At 43.5% G+C, this 17,568-nt stretch overlaps 1 protein-coding gene across 1 annotated transcript in view; it reads right to left on the bottom strand.

The window, feature by feature from the left end:
• The window catches only part of LOC140393469 (uncharacterized), a 470,641-nt gene that overhangs the window by 234,879 nt on the left and 218,194 nt on the right, over window positions 1-17,568 (bottom strand). Inside the window, exons 116-127 of the mRNA XM_072479798.1 lie at window positions 17,286-17,413; window positions 16,787-16,942; window positions 15,810-16,009; window positions 10,743-10,831; window positions 10,205-10,338; window positions 9,624-9,748; window positions 8,770-8,944; window positions 8,472-8,684; window positions 6,715-6,885; window positions 6,402-6,539; window positions 2,238-2,287; window positions 1,225-1,345 (exon numbers count right to left, since the gene is read on the bottom strand). Coding sequence (XP_072335899.1) covers window positions 1,225-1,345; window positions 2,238-2,287; window positions 6,402-6,539; window positions 6,715-6,885; window positions 8,472-8,684; window positions 8,770-8,944; window positions 9,624-9,748; window positions 10,205-10,338; window positions 10,743-10,831; window positions 15,810-16,009; window positions 16,787-16,942; window positions 17,286-17,413 — 1,700 coding nt within the window. The remainder of the gene's footprint in view (window positions 1-1,224; window positions 1,346-2,237; window positions 2,288-6,401; window positions 6,540-6,714; window positions 6,886-8,471; window positions 8,685-8,769; window positions 8,945-9,623; window positions 9,749-10,204; window positions 10,339-10,742; window positions 10,832-15,809; window positions 16,010-16,786; window positions 16,943-17,285; window positions 17,414-17,568) is intronic.

The raw sequence follows: 17,568 nt of genomic DNA on the forward strand, positions 1-17,568 counted from the left end.
GGAGTCCCCCTATAATAGGGGGATCATCCCACATGTCCCCCTGTAATTGGGAAATCCCCTCCAGAGGTACCCTTGTAATAGGGGGACTCCCCCACAGGAACCCCTGTAATAGCGGTCATCGCACAGGTATCCCTGGAATTGGGGGGGAACCCCACGGTGGTACCCCTGTAATTGGGAGACACCACGCAGAGTTATCCCTGTAATAGGGGGGCTCCCCATCAGTACCCCTGTAATAGGGGGACCACCACTGGGACCCCTGTGATAGGGAGACCCCCCACAGGGACCCCTGTGATAGGGAAAGCCCCAGAGGGGCACCTGTCATACGAGGAGTCCCCACAGGGATGCCTCAAATGGGGGACCACTCACAGGTACCCTGTAATCGGGGGACACTGCGCAGGTACTCCTGGAAAACGGGGGACCCCCGTGGGGGTACCCCTGTAAAAGGGAGATCACCCCCAGAGGTACCCCTGTAATAGGGGGACCCCCCACAGGTACCCCTGTAATGGGGGGACCACCACAGCGACCCGTGCAATAAGGGGATCTCTACAGGGACCCCATGCCTAAAGAAATCCCCACTACAGCACCCCCTTCCCCTCAAAAGGGAACCCTGTCTGGAAGCTAGAGAGCAGTCCACACATGGGCAATGAGGTAACTGCAGTGCTGAGAGAGGTAAAACGCAGAGAAATCACATGCTTGAGAGATTGGACTGCACTTCATTGAACTTATATCCTCAATCATAGGAGTCCCTGTGTAGGTCCTCCAATTACAGGGGTCCCGGGTAAGTCGGCCTATAACAGGAGTCCCTGGAGCGTGTGGGAGGGGGGGGGGGGTTTACCTCCGGACTTGGGGATAGAGGGTCTCCCATGCAATGCAGGGGTGAGGGACAGCCGTGTGGTGGTGGTGGGGGTCGGGGCCGATTTGCTGTGCAGGGAGGGGAAGTGGGGGTTGGCCGATTTGCGGGTGGAGGGAGGCTGCTGTCCGCCAGACATCGCAATTAGGCCGCCCAGCACAAGATGGCGACCCGATAGTGGGATTCCCTAAGAAATCCCGGATTCCAGACCATGCATTAATTTGCATGGCATGCAATACTGAATTGCACCCCGCTTTACGGTCGAAAGGGGATCATAAAACTAGTGCAATTCAGCTCTGGGCGAGAACAGTCTCCCAAACAGAGAATCCAGCCGTCTAATTTTCCTCCAATGTGATTGTTATGAAAGACCTCACCTGACTTTCGTCAAACACTGCCCCTTTACCCTTCATTGCTTGCAGTAGTTGAAGAAATATAGAAAATTCCAGGTCCTTCACTGCACCACAGCTGAAGCCTTGAAGGACAGAAGGTGAAAATCTGAAACAAATAATGGCATCATTACGTCATTTCGAAACATCTCACTTTGTTCTAATGCTGAGAGACTGAGCCTACTTTAACAATCATGAGGAACTGAGGAACAAGGATTTTAACATTAGTATTATCCTATATCAATCAAAATGTAGTCCAGTTATGGGTCAAATCATCCAGGTCTATTTAATAATTCCAGGTTCTATTTTATACCAGTTGTGTATATGGATTGGAACTGGTATGAACAGAACAGTTTGCCTTGAAAGATTATCAGATCAAATATTGACCAATAGCAGTTCCCTATGATGGGACCCAGAAGAAATCATTGTACTGGGTAAAATATTCAGTTGGTAAACAATGCTCTGAGTAAAAACATCCATTCACAATAGGTTTAATAACTGGCTTAAATTAACTAAATCACAGTTTCATAGATTCATAGAATTTACGGTGCAGAAGGAGGCCATTCGGCCCATCGAGTCTGCACTGGCTCTTGGAAAGAGCAACCTACCCAAGGTCCACACCTCCACCCTATCCCCATAACCCAGCAACCCCACCCAACACTGGGCAATTTTGGACACTAAGGGCAATTTAGCATGCCCAATCCGCCTAACCTGCACATCTTTGGACTGTGGAAGGAAACCGGAGCACCCGGAGGAAACCCACGCACACACGGGAAGGATGACAGTGACCCAAGCCGGAATCGAACCTGGGACCCTGGAGCTGTGAAGCAATTGTGCTATCCACAAGGCTACCGTGCTGCCCTTCTCAAGAAAAATATTTTTACTCAACAGATTATATATATATCAAGGTTCAGATAAGACTAATTTATACAGATGGTGACATAGACAGGCAGAAAAAATTGTCAGAGAACCAGATGTATAGCAAAAAAAAAAAGTTTTACCTTGAAAAATTGTTGCTGTTTCTGACCACACTCTCAAAGAACACGGCAGCCTGTGGAGCAAAAACATTTAAATCATTAATATTCACAATAATTACAGACTGCTTTTACACAAAACAACCAGACCAGTACAAAGCGCCACATCTGGTCTGATTTTTCAACTGACCTATGAATTAATGTTCATGTTTCAATTGAACGGGGCAGCACGGTGGCACAGTGGTTAGCACTGCTGCCTCACGGCACTGATGTCCCAGGTTCGATCGCAGCCCTGGGTCACTGTCCCTGTGGAGTTTGCACATTCTCCCCATGTTTATGTGGGTTTCACCCCCACAACCCAACGATGTGCAGGGTAAAGACTTTATGGTGAAACAGTTGAGGAACAGTGGAGAACCTTCCAAGCGATTTTTCACAGTGCTCAGCAAAGGTTTATACCAACAAAAAGGAAGGACGGTAAAAGAGGGAAAATCGACCGTGGATATCTAAGGAAATAAGGGAGAGTATCAAGTTGAAGGAAAAAGCATTCAAGTGGGTAATCTTTCGGGGGCAACGGAAAACTACTAAAAAAGCTATAAAGAAGAGGAAGATAGATTATGAAAGCAAACTTGCTCAGAACATAAAAACAGATAGTAAAAGTTTCTACAAATATATAAAACAAAAAAGAGTGGCTAAGGTAAATATTGGTCCTTTTGAGGATGAGAAGGGAGATTTAATAATGGGAGATGAGGAAATGGCTGAGGAACTGAACAGGTTTTTTGGGTTGGTCTTCACAGTGGAAGACACAAATAACATGCCAGTGACTGATGGAAATGAGGCTATGACAGGTGAGGACCTTGAGATAGAATCATAGAAGTTTACAGCATGGAAACAGGCCCTTCGGCCCAACCAGTCCATGCCGCCCAGTTTTTACCATTAAGCTAGTCCCAGTTGCCCGCACTTGGCCCATAACCCTCTATACCCATCTTACCCATGTAACCATCTAAATGCTTTTTGAAAGACACAATTGTACCCGCTTCTACTACTACCTCTGGCAGCCCATTCCAGACACTCACTACCCTCTGAGTGAAGAAATTGCCCCTCTGGGCCCTTCTGAATCTCTCCCCTCTCACCTTAAACCTATGCCCTCTAGTTTTAGACTCCCCTACCTTTGGGAAAAGATGTTGACTATCTACCTTATCTATGCCCCTCATTATTTTATAGACCTCTATAAGATCACCCCTAAGCCTCCTACGCTCCAGGGAAAAAAGTCCCAGTCTATCCAGCCTCTCCTTATAACTCAAACCATCAAGTCCCGGCAACATCCTAGTAAATCTTTTCTGCACTCTTTCTAGTTTAATAATATCCTTTCTATAATAGGGTGACCAGAACTGCACACAGTATTCCAAGTGTGGCCGTACCAATGTCTTGTACAACTTCAACAAGACGTCCCAACTCCTATATTCAATGTTCTGACCAATGAAACCAAGCATGCCGAATGCCTTCTTCACCACCCTGTCCACCTGCGACTCCACCTTCAAGGAGCTATGAACCTGTACTCCTAGATCTCTTTGTTCTATAACTCTCCCCAACGCCATACCATTAACTGAGTAGGTCCTGGCCTGATTCGATCTGCCAAAATGCATCACCTCAACATTTATCTAAATTAAACTCCATCTGCCATTCGTCGGCCCACTGGCCTAATTGATCAAGATCCCGTTGCAATCCTAGATAACCTTCTTCACTATCCACTGTGCCACCAATCTTGGTGTCATCTGCAAACTTACTAACCATGCCTCCTAAATTCTCATCCAAATCATTAATATAAATCACAAATAACAGTGGACCCAGCACCGATCCCTGAGGCACACCACTGGTCACAGGCCTCCAGTTTGAAAAACAACCCTCTACAACCACCCTCTGCCTTCTGTCGTCCAGCCAATTTTGAATCCAATTGGCAACCTCACCCTGGATCCCGTGAGCTTTAACCTTCTGCAACAACCTACCATGCGGTACCTTGTCAAAGGCTTTGCGAAAGTCCATGTAGACAACGTCTACTGCACTACCCTCATCTACCTTCTTGGTCACTCCCTCAAAAAACTCAATCAAATTTGTGAGACATGATTCTCCATATGTACTTCTCCAAGAAAGTAACGGGTAGAGAGTAGGGGCGAGAACAAAGTGAGACACTTTTAAAAACAGAAAGTGCTGGATAAACTCAGCAGGTTTGGCTGCATTTGTGGAGGGAGATACGGTGTCGAGTTTAATATGACTCTTTGTCGGAACAAGGTACTCACTCAGGAGGTGGTGATGGGCAAGCTAATGGGGCTAAAGGTAGGTAAGCTCCTGGCCCGATGGAATGCATCCCAGAGTGCTAAAAGAGATGGCTAGGGAAATTGCAAATGCACTAGTGATAATTGACCAAAATTCACTAGACTCTGGGGTGGTCCCGGCGGATTGGAAATTAGCAAACGTGACACCACTGTTTAAAAAAGGAGGTAGGCAGAAAGCGGGTAATTATAGGTTAACCTCGGTAGGAGGGAAGATGCTGGAATCTATCATCAAGGAAGAAATAGCGAGGCATCTGGATGGAAATTGTCCCATTGGGCAGATGCAGCGTGGGTTCATAAAGGGCAGGTAGTGCCTAATTAATTTAGTGGAATTTTTGGAGGACATTACCAGTGCGGTAGATAACGGGGAGCGAATGGATGTGGTATATCTGGATTTCCAGAAAGCTTTTGACAAGGTGCCACACAAAAGGCTGCTGCATCAGATAAAGATGCATGGCATTAAGGGTAAAGTAGTAGCATGGATAGAGGATTGGTTAATTAATAGAAAGCAAAGAGGGGGGATTAATGGGTGTTTCTCTGGTTGGCAACCAGTAGCTAGCGGTGTCCCTCAGGGATCAGTGTTGGGCCCACAATTGACATAGATGATTTGGAGTTGGGGACCAAGTTCAATGTATCCAAGTTTGCAGACGACACTAAGATGAGTGGTAAAGCAAAAAGTGCAGAGGATACTGGAAGTCTGCAGAGGGATTTGGATAGGTTAAATGAATGGGCTAGGGTCTGGCAGATGGAATACAATGTTGACAAATGTGAGGTTATCCATTTTGGTAGGAATAACAGCAAATGGGATTATTATTTAAATGATAAAATATTAAAACATGCTGCTGTGCAGAGAGACCTGGGTGTGCTAGTGCATGAGTCGCAAAAAGTTGGTTTACAGGTGCAACAGGTGATGAAGAAGGCAAAAGGAGTTTTGTCCTTCATTGCTGGAGGGATGGAGTTTAAGACTAGGGAGGCTATGCTGCAATTGTATAAAGTGTTAGTGAGGCCACACCTGAAGTATTGTGTTCAGTTTTGGTCTACTTACCTGAGAAAGGATGTACTGGCGCTGGAGGGTGTGCAGAGGAGATTCACTAGGTTAATCCCAGAGCTGAAGGGGCTGGTTTACGAGGAGAGGTTGAGTAGACTGGGACTGTACTTGTTGGAATTTAGTAGGATGTGGGGGGATCTTATAGAAACATCTAAAATTATGAAGGGAATAGATAGGAAATTAAATGGTTGTTTCCACTGGCGGGTAAAAGCAGAACTAGGGGGCATAGCCTCAAAATCAGGGGAAGTAGATTTAGGACTGAGCTTAGGAGGAACTTCTTCACCCAAAGGGTTGTAAATCTGTGGAATTCCTTGCCCACTGAAGCAGTTGAGGCTCCTTCATTAAATGTTATTAAGATAATGATAGATAAGGGACATGGTGTTCGGACCGGAAAGTGGAGCTGAGTCCACAAAAGATCAGCCTTGATCTAATTGAATGGCGGAGCAGGCTCGAGGGGCCAGAAGGCCTACTCCTGCTCCTAGTTCTTATGTTCTAATGTAGGTGGACTGGCCATGTTAAATTGCCCCTTAACTGGAAAAAATGAATTGGGGACTCTAAATTTAAGAAAAAAATGTTTCAATTGAACTGTCCCTACTCTCCCCCTCTCCCGTGCCCCCTCCCCACCTCACTACAATGGCCCACAAGGCATTGGGCTGGATTCTCCGTCGGGAGCATCCCCCTTTTCGCCGGTAGCGCACACACGCCCGCGGATTTATCGACGGCATGGGGGTGCCCACAATGGAAAACCCATTGGCCAGCTGCCGGGACGGAGAACCCGCCCATTATCTTTCAATGTCAAAGCAGCAATTCATTCACCTGACTGGGAATCCACTGTTTGTTGTTAATGTCACTGAGGCTCAGGTTTGAATTTAAATACACAGGCGGCACATCTTTGGCTAGAACAGATGGAACGATGCTTACTCTTCTTTCAGGGTCATCTACATTCCGGAACACCTGAATTAGAATGAAAAAGAATAGAAATTAAAGTGTTCAGGAGGCAGCAGCACCTGGAGATTAAAATAGGCTTGATGCAAACACATCAACATTTAAAAAATAAAAGCAGCAGTCAGAAACAAATGAGATGTAGATCAATTTTATTACCATTGATTATGCATTCGATGTCACTCACCTGCAGAACACAGATGAATTGTAGAGTTTGTGGTGATGCCCCAATATTCTCAACAAAAGTTGGATTTGAGAATACATTGATGAACACCCCAGGATCGATGCGCTGGAATACATCGGTGGGAATACCAGACACCAAGCTTCCCAGACCCAGCAGATTCTGTCTGTTATTGACCTAGTTGGAAGGCAGAAGGAAATCAAAACTGTCACTAGATAGTCACAGGATTGCATCATTTTCCCACTTGTCGTGGCATGGCAGTGCAACTATAAACATCACCAGCTCCAGTTTACCACACATTTGACAACAGAATGGACAATGCAACATACACAAGATATACTGTTGTCAAATCTATTGGCTTCACTTCTCCACACTCAGGTTCAATTTTGCCCAATTGACACAAGAACCCGCTGAAGATCATTACATCCCATTTTGTGGGTTTCGTGTTGCTAACACCCAGGATGGATTCTGCATGTAGTGTACACAAAGACCACAAAGCTAATTTAAGTTAACAAAGGTAAATGTTATTACAATACTTATTATACAGTTCAAACACTATTCCTAAAGCTAGCAATACTGTAAACTGTAATTACAATCTACACGATACCAATACCTATCTCACACACACTATCTCTACTTGTTCTCTGCTCTCGTCCTACTCTCTCTAACCTTCTCCCAGAAGTCTGAGAGGCATTATTTTTATTAATCTGCTCCCCAGCTCCATCGGATGGTAGGATAAAATACTGCATTAGCCCTTAATGTGCTAGAAATTATACATAAGGTCGCACATTTAACGAGGTAAGAATGGACACAGCATAAACAGCATCCTAAGAAATCCTAACAAAGTACTAAAATGTATTTCAAATTTGCTAATTTAAATAAATTGAGCGAAATGGTGAGTTGCTGATTGGGATAAATCTGTTATGATCCATTTTTTTTCCAGATGCAATCTTTGAACAAATAACAAGTTTCAGGTGCCAGCAATCTGAAAGTTTTCATCTCTATCACATTCTTCTCAGAATCCCATCTGAAACACATGAATAAGATTCTTCCCCACTGGCTGAACCCAGATCTGATGAAAAGATAGAGAATATGGCACTTGGTACTTTTGATACTTTATCCATCCACAAACATACAAAAGCCACTGCGTAATGCTGGATCATCTTCAACACCTCGATATTACAGGATTTTACATCAGAATATAATTCACTTCAGGGAGTGTTTGTTTACTTTACTAAACATTATTTTTTACCTGCCTGTGGATCATCTTATAATAATAATCTTTATAATAACAATCGCTTCTGTCACAAGTAGGCTTCAATGAAGTTACTATAATAATCTTTATTGTCACAAGTAGGCTTCCATTAACACTGCAATGATGTTACTGTGAAAAGCCTCTCGTCCCACATTCCGGCCCCTGTTCGAATACATAGAGGGAGAATTTGGAATGGCCAATTCACCAAACAGCACTACTTTGAGACTTGTGTGAGGAAACCGGAGCACCCGATGGAAATCCATGCAGACACAGGGAAAACGTGCAGACTCCACACAGACAGTGTCGACATGAATCAAACTTGCTACCCACTGTGCAACCATCTTAATAGTCTGACTGTTGCTTTGCGACAAAACATTAATAAAAATTTAGCTCAAACATAGCTGCCAATCCAGTAAACTAACAGACCAAATGACACTGTCTGTGTAGATTATCTGCTTTATTCATCTATAAATGTAAGTTATTCATTTCCGATTTAGTGAGTTCTTACCTGCAGGCCATTTCTGAGTAACTTGCCGACAATCGTATTGGCCTGGCCGACATTCCAGCCTTTGACTTTACCCAGGGTTGGCAGAGCATTCTGCAGAGTGTCACCATCAATATTTAGAACCTGCGACACTGAGAGTCCAACAGCCGTTTGCCCCAGTGAATTCAGAGTGCCGACTGAAAAGCTGTTAATTTTGCTCACTATTGCTATTGACAGCTGAAGAAGAAATAAAAATAATATAAATACTCCATTTCCTTTGGAGGATGCATTTCAATGCTTGGCAGTAGATCTTCCCATTTACCTTCAGTTGTTCATCTGTTGGGCCTTCAGCAGGTACTGTTCCATTGGTAGCGTTAGGTGGCACGATCAGCCCACAGACCTGGTTTATCTTCACTGTTACAGCCAGGACTTGCTGTTCAGTCAAGGACTGAAGTAGATTTGTTTCAGTAATGAAGCAAACCAGAGAGTTTGGAAGACTGCAAAAGAACACCAGTCACAAATTGCCTTACTTAGTAATCTCCCAATTGACAATAACATCATTGAAAATATCTCACTCTTGGGACTATTTTAAAGGGGTTCATCACCCACTTCCATCTAAAACTGCATATTTTGTCCATTGCATTTATTAGCCTTCTATCTTCCACCAAACATATTTCATTTTGTTAGAAAACTAAAATCACTTCTTTCATGAAATAAATATGAAATTGTGAGGAAGAAATCGCTCGTTCCCTTTGTCTCCCACACTTTCTGTCTCACAGAGATCAGTAACTTGAATATTTACATCTTCAACACTGTCAATGCAGAAATACTCAGGTTTTCAGGGATTCCTCGCTGACTGTCAGCTATTTAGCTAAGATTTCAACTCTTCTTTTTCAACCTGCTTCAATCAATTGATCATTTGCTACAAAATCAGGCCACACAATCTGGGTGCCCTTTCACATACATTACAGTCCTTCGTCTTACCTCCTTCAGGCAATCTGTAGACCTCTAGCTGCTCTCTTTCCCATGTGCACACTCTGCTCCTTCCCTGCATCCCTGCTTAAACAGCTTAGCATACACATTCTCCACATTTGCTTTGCATCCATAAAGATTATGACCTGAACGTTCTGCTTCATATCTCATGCTGGGTTAATATGAATAGTGAAATTGACATACCTTGAAACATTAATGTGAGGATTGTTTAGAAGCAGCAACCTGAGGTAGAACTTTGAAATTTCAGTGGATAACGTCAGAGTTTCTAACAGTGCCAGGTTTTCAGGGTTTACCACAAAATCTTGAAGCTGCACAAAAATTGCAAGATAACTGAAATATTGGCCCCAACAATGCTGTGTTCTTTATAGATTTAAATAATAAAACATTCAGGGATCTTGTTGGCGAAAACACAAATATAGTGAGCATGGATTCCAACAACTCTCCATCGTGGCAAACGCACAACATAAATGATTGATGGGTCTTAAGTCGCCTTTAGATTAATCGTGCATCGCCATTTCATTTCTCGCACCACACGATTTCCTTATCCACTGGCCTCAAACGGGCACTGTAGCTATCCCCAGTGTTATGCTACACCCAAGATTGGAATTACACCCACAGGACGCAAAGTTCCAAATCAGTTAACGCATCAGAGTGGACCGCACATGTAATTGGACCTTTATGCAACCACATCTTTGACAATAGGTCTGATTTCCAGAGAACCAATCTTTTGTCTCCCTGTCTTAGGGTAAAAGAAAAATAGGTACCTGGGTTTCATTATCAGAGAAAGACAGAAGGTCAGCCAGTGATATTTGGTTCATAAATAATCCCAGATATTGAGCAAACCATGCAGTTGAGTTCAGGGCCGGATCATTCACATCATAGCATTTGGGCTTGGGACCTGTGAAGTAAAACAATTCTACATTAACTCTGAATAAAATGGGGTGTCATATTTTTAAAAAATATGTTGGGGCAATTACTCACAAATGCTAACAGGGATTCTCACCACTCCCCACAAAAACGTATTTCTCTCCGCAAGTTAATGACTCTCACCCAGGATCAATCTCCATAGCTGCCCGCAGCTTCGCGCTACTTTGTAATGTATAAGTGAGTGTCAATGAGATCCTTAGATTCAGAGCGAATTCCACCTGCCTTCAACGCTCATTAACTCAGGTGCAAATTAACTCAGGTGCAAATTTCACTAAGTGTCTTTGGATATTGAGGAGCCCAGGCTGATTTTTCTCTTTCCTCAGCGAACAGTATCCTCACGTCTATTAAATTTGAATAAAAGTGTGTTACCGTCACCTTGTTGTAGATAGGCTTTGACGCCATTGTAGATTTCCTTCTGTTTGTCTGAGGTGAAATCATTGTATCGATCACTCAGCGTTTGCACACTAAAGGCAAAATTTAATAACATTTCAGAATTTCATTTTCAGAATCTGTTCAGTAACTAAAAAGAGGAATCTAAAACAACACAACAGAAATGAAGGTAACGGGCTGGATTTTCCGTGGGAGAGATTATGTTCTCCTGACGCAGCTGAATCAGTTCAGGATCGCGCTGGTGCTGGGTGTGGTGCCCAGAATTGATTCACGGTCCCCACCTTAGGCATTTAGGGAATCGCAAGGGATTCCATCGCGAATCACACTATCGGGTTACCATTTTGGGCAGGCGGCCCGATACTGAGGCCCGCCAACGGGCTCCCCTCTGCCCGCAACACAAATCCTGACCCCCACACTTCCACTGACAGGTAGGGGGCATCGTCTCTCCCCACTCCGTCACAGGAATTGCTGAATCACCGCTCCCTCCACAGAACGCATGCATAAGGGTGACCTGACGCACCCCCCCCGCCATCATAGCGAGCGCACCAGAGACCCCCATCATAACACAGAACCTCCCACAGCAGGAAACATCACCCCACAGCCCCCGCTAACAGTCCCCGCTGCCTGGAAGCTGAAGAGCCGTCCTTGCAGAAACAGTGAACAAATCATTGATTTCTACTCAACTGTGCCTTACATCTGCTGCCTCACACGGATTTCTAGAAAGCAACAGCTGTAACTTAATAGGAAGTCAAAAACACATCAAAAGGCTTTGAAACACCCTCAGATCCTTTGATCTGCAAGGCTGCTATTCCAGCCAAAGTGAAATAGCTTTTAGCAGCCTGCAACTGACAGCTTCCACAGCCAGGTGGCTGGATTTTGTATTTTCATCACCCTTCAAGTTGCTTGCTTTGAACCAATCAGTAATGTTTCTAAACATCTAGTTATGATTGACAGTTTGTCACCACACCAAAAGCAGTCAAGTGCTTTGCGCTCACTGTAAGGGCCCTTCCTATTGATTCCCCTTTTCCCCCTATCTTTATGTTTGCTGTTATCATTTTGATCCATTGATGTTAATGGACATATATCTTTAAGTCGAGCAGGAAAATGAGGAATTCAAAAGTTACAAAAGAGAACACTCTGGTCGCTTTGGACAGTAGAACTCAGACTTTTCGGCACCTGAGAGATCGATGGCACTCGGTTCAAGTGGTTGACTGGTGGTCAATGAATTGGCCAAAAGGACATATTCTGCCTGGTAACAGGCGGTGATTGGGTCCTGCCTGAGTGGGATAACTTTCAGACAGCCAGGGGAAGATATGTGGAGACTCGGACACTCAGGAAAAAAAGACCTGCTCTCACTCTGTCTCCCTCATGTTTTCTCCAGAAAAGCTGCTCTATTTCTGAGACTGCAGAGACCTGAATGAACCTGAAATGAAAATGAAATGAAAATCGCTTATTTTCACAAGTAGGCTTCAAATGAAGTTACTGTGAAAAGCCCTGAGTCGCCACATTCCGGCGCCTGTACGGGGCGGCTGGTACCAAAATTGAACCCGCGCTGCTGGCCTGCCTTGGTCTGCTTTAAAAAACAGCTATTTAGCCCTGTGCTAAACCAGCCCCTCTAAATCAACCTACAATGAAACTCATTACAGACTGGAAACAGAAGTCTCGAACTGAAAGTCTTGAAGGAAGTTGTACTCGAAATGATCATCTGAAACAAAGACTCATCTATTCACTTTATTTATTATATTACACCACTCTTCTCCCCACTACGTCTGCCTTGTGTGTGTGTTTCTATAAAGAGGGCGGGGTGAGTTTAAGTGGGAGGGGGGGGGTGTTAGGAATTAGATTATAGTTAACCTGTTATATTTGCTGCACATTTAATTATAGTTACTGTTATTAATAAACTTAATTGTGTTTAAATTTACAAACCTGGTGACTATACTTCTAGGGCAGCTAAAGGCCAAAGACCTGAACCTTCTGAGCAATATTTATTAATTGAAATTGCGTTGCGACTCCCGGTCAAGTGGTACTGGAATAGACCGTGCATTAGCCCAGGGGGTTGTAAGGTGAGAAAATGAGCAAGTGAAAGCTCTTAAATCCTACATGTTTATAAACATTATGGTTAGGTTCAAAACAGGAGACTTGAGATGAATTCAAGCGTGAAGGAAGATGAAAATGAACTATCCAGGCATCTAGCTGTCAGGTGATTTTGTTCACTTTCTGCCTGAACTGTTCTTTAGCTTCCAGGCAGGGGTGATTGATGTTGAGTAAGGGGGTGGTGCTTGGCTATAGTAAAGCTCTCGGTTATGGGAGGGTTCCCAGTTGTGGCCGATGTTCTCTTCTTTGCGGGATTCACTGTGACTGGGTCAAAATCCTGGATAGTTCTCCATAATAGCACAGAAGGTGTACCTATACCACATGGACTGCTGCGGTTCAAGAAGGCAGCTCATAATCACTTTCTCAAGGGCAATTAGAAATGGGCAACAAAAGCTGGCCTGGCCAGTGAAGCCCACATCCCATAAGAAAATGAAAGAAACAACTTGTGGAAAGACAAAAGAGGCCAGGTTTTTCGATTCCAAGTCAGGAGCACAGAGAGGGATATTTTCCTTCCAAGCAAATCATGAAAGGAGACCCTGAAGTTTGACTTAACAGCATTCTGTGGTCGGACTGGATTAGACATCAACCCCAACACACCAGAACGAATGCAGATGCGGCCAATTTCAAAGGTGGATTGGGAAGAAAGCCTCATATGCACCCCAAAACATTGCTGAAAATATAAAAAATTGAAGAAAGCAAAAAAAAACCATAACCTCTCACACACTCGTAAACCCCATCCATGCCAATCCATACTACTTTATACCACACAGCCCAAAGGCACCTCACATCCCTCTACCCAACCCGCTTGAACCCGCATGTCGCAATGTAAACACAACCCCCGCTCACCTCCATATCCCTGTACAATACACAGGCCAAATTGGTGCCAAGTCATGCCTCCCACCCACGACTCTTTGTCCTTACTCCTTCAATGTCAACTCACCAGAATGCATGATAGGCTACTGCAGTAACTATCTAACATGAAATAAAGTTCTGTGTAGAGATTATATGAGTTTTGCCAGCTTTTTGCAAGCTTGAATAGCTCATTTTAAAGTTTAGGCACTTCTTCGACAGCTTGACAGGTTTTGGACAGAGCGGACAGTTCCAATGAGTTCATGGCCTTTTAAACACAATCATGTTACTTTGAACTTTCCCAGTGGGTGCCTTATGTCTCCAAAAGGGTGCCATCCCTCCACCAAGGTTGTCCAAGTACCATATCCAAAGGGGTAACATGCCTCTCCAAAAGGATACCCTGGATATCCATCTAGATCCACAAATTTTGCATCTGCTCTTACCAGCTTCAATCTTTGTGTTTCAGACAATTATCTGACCAAAATCACATGAGTGCAGGCATCTGTTGATATATACGGGCAGCTGCCTCCGTGGACCAGCAATTTGCTATTAAGAACCAGTTCCCATTCTACCCCAACAAAAACTGCAGAAGTCAGGTTTGGGGCATTATTTCTGGATTCGGTACATTCCTGGTATTATCACACAGGAGGGCTCTCTGTCTGCGTTAAACAAAGTTAATAGATGGCATGTTTTGGACCAGCCTGCCACTGGGATTGTCCTGACCCACCGTATCCCTCGCATCAGGGCACACTGCAGCGGGGTAGGAAAATCCTAGCCAATGTTTCAGGTTTGGTCCTTTCATCAGTAAGACAAGTTAGAAATACAATAAATCTTGAGCAAATTAAAGACATTGGGCGATGTTTCATGGAGCTGGGTAATCATGTGCCAATCCAACAAGTAAAGCACCATGTAGATCTCCAAATTTTCTGCCATTTTGTCTTACCACCTTGCATTGGTATTTACTCTCAATTCTTTCTTAATTCTTTCACCTTGTGTTTGGATGGCAGATATCCTGCAATTCACAAATCCTCGGGACACTTATTTTGTTTATTCACTTGTCTCATTACCACTCTCATTGGCCTTGTACAATTATGGGTCAGGGTTTAGAGAACACCAAAGTATACCATGGAGTTTACCTGACCCACAACTTTTAATAGATTTTGGTTATGGGGAGCACAAGGGCCCACTTTACAGGTGTGATGCAACAGAGATCTAAAGTATTTTAAAACAAAAACAAATATTTATTCTATGAATCCAGTTAACATTCTATAAACACACAGTAAAATTCTTATTAACTACCAACACTGATACTCCCCCAAAGATACAATACTCTATAGGGTACCCTTAGTCACTTTACTAACAACATCCATCAGTCAAAGACCTTTTTTGACAAAGACAGTAGGTTTGCATTCCTTACAGAAACAGATATTACTTTGAAATCATCAAGTGATCTGGAGACATTCTTTAGCATGCAGAGAGAACAACCAAAATTCACCTCCTTGGTTTGAATGTAGCTCACCAACTGAAAATGAAACTAACACTCAGAGCCAAAAACAGCTTCCATCTCAAAACAAAAGTAAAAAGCAGAGCCAGAGACCAGCTCCACCCACACACTGACATCACTGCAGCCACTTGAGAAGACAAACATTTCTAAAAGTGACATTCCTATGACAGTACCCCCGAAACCTTCTGGCATTTAACCACTCCTCCCCTCGACCCAATCACAGTCTTCCCCTTTTGTTCCTCTTCCTACCCTTTCTCATCTTTCAATTCCTTCATTTCATTTCCAATTATTTGTTCTGATGAATGGTCACAGACGTCAAACATTCACTTTGTTTCTCGACACACACCTGTCACACCTGCTGTGTATTGCCAGCATTTTCTACTTCCCTTTCCCGACTTGTCCGCAGTATGGATAGACATTGAGCAGTGACATGCACATTCAATGTTTGTTGTCATACCATAAATATCTTTTCTCTGCTACATTCATTCAGCTCTAGCACTCTGCAGATGTAATGAACAAACTAATCCTGGAGAACAATTTACATGGGACAATGAAGGAATTTGCTCATGTGAAGATACATTCAGAGTGGATTGAATTAAACTTACATTTTCCTGTACGAAAGGCACCCGATTCGAAGGGTGTTCATGGAAGACAAAAGGCGGGTGGTGATAAATGGAAGATAGGGAGTTAATCTGACATTAAGCCATTCATCGATGTCGCTGTCATTGATTAACGACAGGCTGTTGATAAACGGAGGCCACAGACCATCCATGATGGCAGCTCGATTAGCAGCTTGCAGATTACTCTGCAAAAGGAAACGGAAATTAGGCTTAGAGTCGTAGAGGTTTACACCATGAAAACAGGCCCTTCGGCCCAACTTGTCCATGCCGCCCAGTTTTTACCACTAAGCTAGTCCCACTTGCCCACATTTGGCCCATAACCCTCTATACCCAGCTTTCCCATATAATTGCATTAATAAGGAAGAGGTAATGTCACAACAAAGATTGCCTCAAACTGCAATGTGATTCTACCATGATATCCATTCATGAAGATAATTTTCCCAAATTGGGAATCAGGTCTGAGCAATTATTACAATCATAGCTTCAGCTTTGGAGAAAATAAAGATGCTTCACTCTGATCCACAATTTAAGTTATAACGACGATTAATCTAGCCTCAACCACCGCCACCCAACCGTCTTTAACTGTTGCAGAGTTCTCTTTCCTCAGTTGGGATCTAATCAACAGTGCCACTGATGAATTAGCTGATCCGATCATTATACACTTCTACTGGCCAATGGGAACTCTTGGAAAACATTTAGTTTTGCCCGAGATTTCAGATTCTGAGGGAACCTTGGAAAATAAGCACTGTATCCGCATGAACACATTAACATATAATCAAAACATTCATACCTTAATACACAGGTACCTTTGGCCCCTTATTAAAAGAGTCACTTAAGATTTTCCTCACTCGACTACCGTAGCCCACACAAATAGACTCTTCCAATATGAAGGGCAACATATTGTACAAAACATTACCCTACACCCTTCAACCTGAAAAGTCAAGATAACATTTGCTGCTCACGTCTTTGCTTTTTTGATTGAATTCATCTACAAATGTAGCCAGCTTCTGGATGGGTTGGATATGGAGTAACACTGTGGTCAGAATGTTGTTATCATTAATGAACCCAGGCCTGCTCAGCATATCAGCCAATTCACCAGCATCTGTGACATTTAACACCTGTAAAAATACAATTGGGAGTTTCATTCAAATAACCAGGAGTAGGCAGTGCCCAACGGTTCAAAGTTCCTCAACACATCAGATTAAACTTACAAAATATTAATGACAATCTTTGTCACTGAAAATCATGATTGCATGAATTGGGTTCACACTGACTGGACACTCGCCCGGCTTTTTCCCACATTTCCAACCATAATCAGTTCCCCTAGGACTTCAGTCAGACACACACTACAATTAGTAGATTCATTGCTGTTTTACTGACATGTCAGGTAGGCAATGTTGACCAGGAAATGCAGACATTCACACCCGTTCCAGCTCACAAGAGAAATCATTTTGCTTTTACCTCAACAGCACGATTGGAGGGAAGCAGGGAAAATGTGTCCGTCAAAGTTAGCAACTCAGAAAATCTTTGGAAATGGGTTCTCACGTAGAGAACAAAACTGTTCTTTTCGTAACAACGAAGTGGGAAGGCTGGAAGCAAAAGAGAAAATATTTGCAAACATAGATGCCAACTTCTCATCAACTGCAAACATCTGGGACCCAAATTACACAGCAGAGGAACACAGGTAAAGTGACTGCCTAACAGATAAAATCAAAAAATCATTCCATGGTTTCCTTTTCTCACA

This window comes from Scyliorhinus torazame, chromosome 17 (genome assembly GCF_047496885.1).
Source record: "Scyliorhinus torazame isolate Kashiwa2021f chromosome 17, sScyTor2.1, whole genome shotgun sequence".
NCBI classification, from domain to species: domain Eukaryota; kingdom Metazoa; phylum Chordata; class Chondrichthyes; order Carcharhiniformes; family Scyliorhinidae; genus Scyliorhinus; species Scyliorhinus torazame.